A 1,491-nucleotide genomic window follows, 5' to 3' on the forward strand; every position below is an offset into this window, starting at 1 on the left:
AAAAATGGAATGTTAAAACATCAATTCGATGTCTAGCTCAGTTTCGCAAGCACCTAATACCGTTCCGTCTTACACTAACATTGGAAGCATTAAACTTTACACAGTCAATGAAAAAAATAGAGATTTTTCTGTTCGAGTGGTCTTCGGCGCTTAGGTGTCCTCGTGCGTCGTCGGATTCAGCGGACTGAGCACGATCCGCGGGTCCCTCTCGATCATTCGGTCGGTATCTTCGTCTTTGTGCTCTTGCGGCATCAGTTTACTTTGTTCGGTGTCTTCGGATGGAGGTTGATAGGCGACTTCAGAGACGGGAGCGTACTGCGCCGCTACCAGTAGATCGGTGGACGGATTGACTGTGAGAGCTTGGCCGGTAACGGGATCGAGCGGGTCTTTACCCGTACGGCAGCACAATCTTCGTGACTGACGAAGAAACATTCCTAAAAGCGATGAGTTATTGGGTGAAGTGCTCTTGGTTACATACCGAAGAGAAAGACGCCCACGCAAAAGATGAGTGCACCCAGTATCGTGCAGGTTAAGTAGAAGCCTTCGCCGATAGTCTGTGGATCTGAGTAGAAAATGGCACCGTTGATTAGAAGTATGAGACCGATTACCGCACATATAGCCCCTGCTCCTAGGAATAGCGTAGGGATGTTATCATGTATGGGGGCACACGTCAAACCACAGGGGTTACCAGATGTCCTGGTGAATGATGTTAAGTAGCTTATAGGTCTGTCGGACCATCTTTCTTGCGGCGATGCGTTGGCTTCATAAGTAACCGTCGTGGGCTGATAAACTGCCCCGCTCGGTGACATTTTTGTGTCTATTAAAAAAAATAAGGTTATGTAGAACGAAACAAAACAAGGTCGTATACTATTTTTATCCCAATTGAATTCGGACGTAATTAAAATGAGTCATTTATAATTGAATACAATGGAAAACTTTGAACTTACACTGTTTACCGCTATTTATTTCGTAAATAGTCACTTTGAAAACAGTTTTAAAATCCTCTTCTCAAAATATCACGCAATATGGACACTGAACTTTACAATTTTTAAACCAGGGATCACCTATTTCCAATTTCAAGGTTCTTGTGGTAACTCACTTCTTTACAATACAGGTAATTTATTCCCACTGGCTCAAGTTCGGTCCATTCCGCACGGGCACGTAGGAAGTGCACCTCATATGGATACTGGTTTCTATCGATATTCATTAATCAGTGGCGTGCGTACCTGCGGTCACCTAATAATGGCCGCTCTTTTGTACACAAATTTGTTATACAGGGCGAGTTTATTTCGATGGTAAGAATGGGAGCTTAATTGCACCAGGAAGCACTTACTGCTCCCTATCCGGGAGAATGACTTTATAACGCTTTGGTCTTAGCAAGATAGCTCGGATCACGTCCCTCCCTTGCGAGGAGGGGATCTGTCCTGAGGGTTTCCTCCCAGATCCGCCCGTGCCCAAGGCTGCCTCGATCCTTCCATTCATCCCAATCGT

At 45.2% G+C, this 1,491-nt stretch overlaps 1 protein-coding gene across 2 annotated transcripts; it reads right to left on the reverse strand.

The window, feature by feature from the left end:
* Positions 1-33: 33 nt before the first annotated feature.
* LOC116161451 lies at positions 34-1,163 on the reverse strand. 2 transcript variants are annotated; one of them, XM_031474797.1, is made up of 4 exons: positions 948-1,163; positions 689-817; positions 479-628; positions 34-434 (listed from the first exon to the last, which is right to left on the reverse strand). In XM_031474797.1, exons 2-4 carry the CDS (start codon positions 807-809, stop codon positions 151-153), a joined length of 555 nt encoding a protein of 184 aa, XP_031330657.1. In that variant the 5' UTR covers positions 810-817; positions 948-1,163; the 3' UTR covers positions 34-150. The 2 variants fall into 2 exon arrangements, with proteins under 2 accessions (XP_031330657.1, XP_031330656.1); XM_031474796.1 differs by having other exon boundaries at positions 479-817; positions 948-1,158.
* Between the last annotated feature and the right edge of the window lie 328 nt (positions 1,164-1,491).

The sequence above is a fragment of the Photinus pyralis genome, unplaced genomic scaffold (genome assembly GCF_008802855.1).
Source record: "Photinus pyralis isolate 1611_PpyrPB1 unplaced genomic scaffold, Ppyr1.3 Ppyr1.4_LG10, whole genome shotgun sequence".
NCBI lineage: Eukaryota > Metazoa > Arthropoda > Insecta > Coleoptera > Lampyridae > Photinus > Photinus pyralis.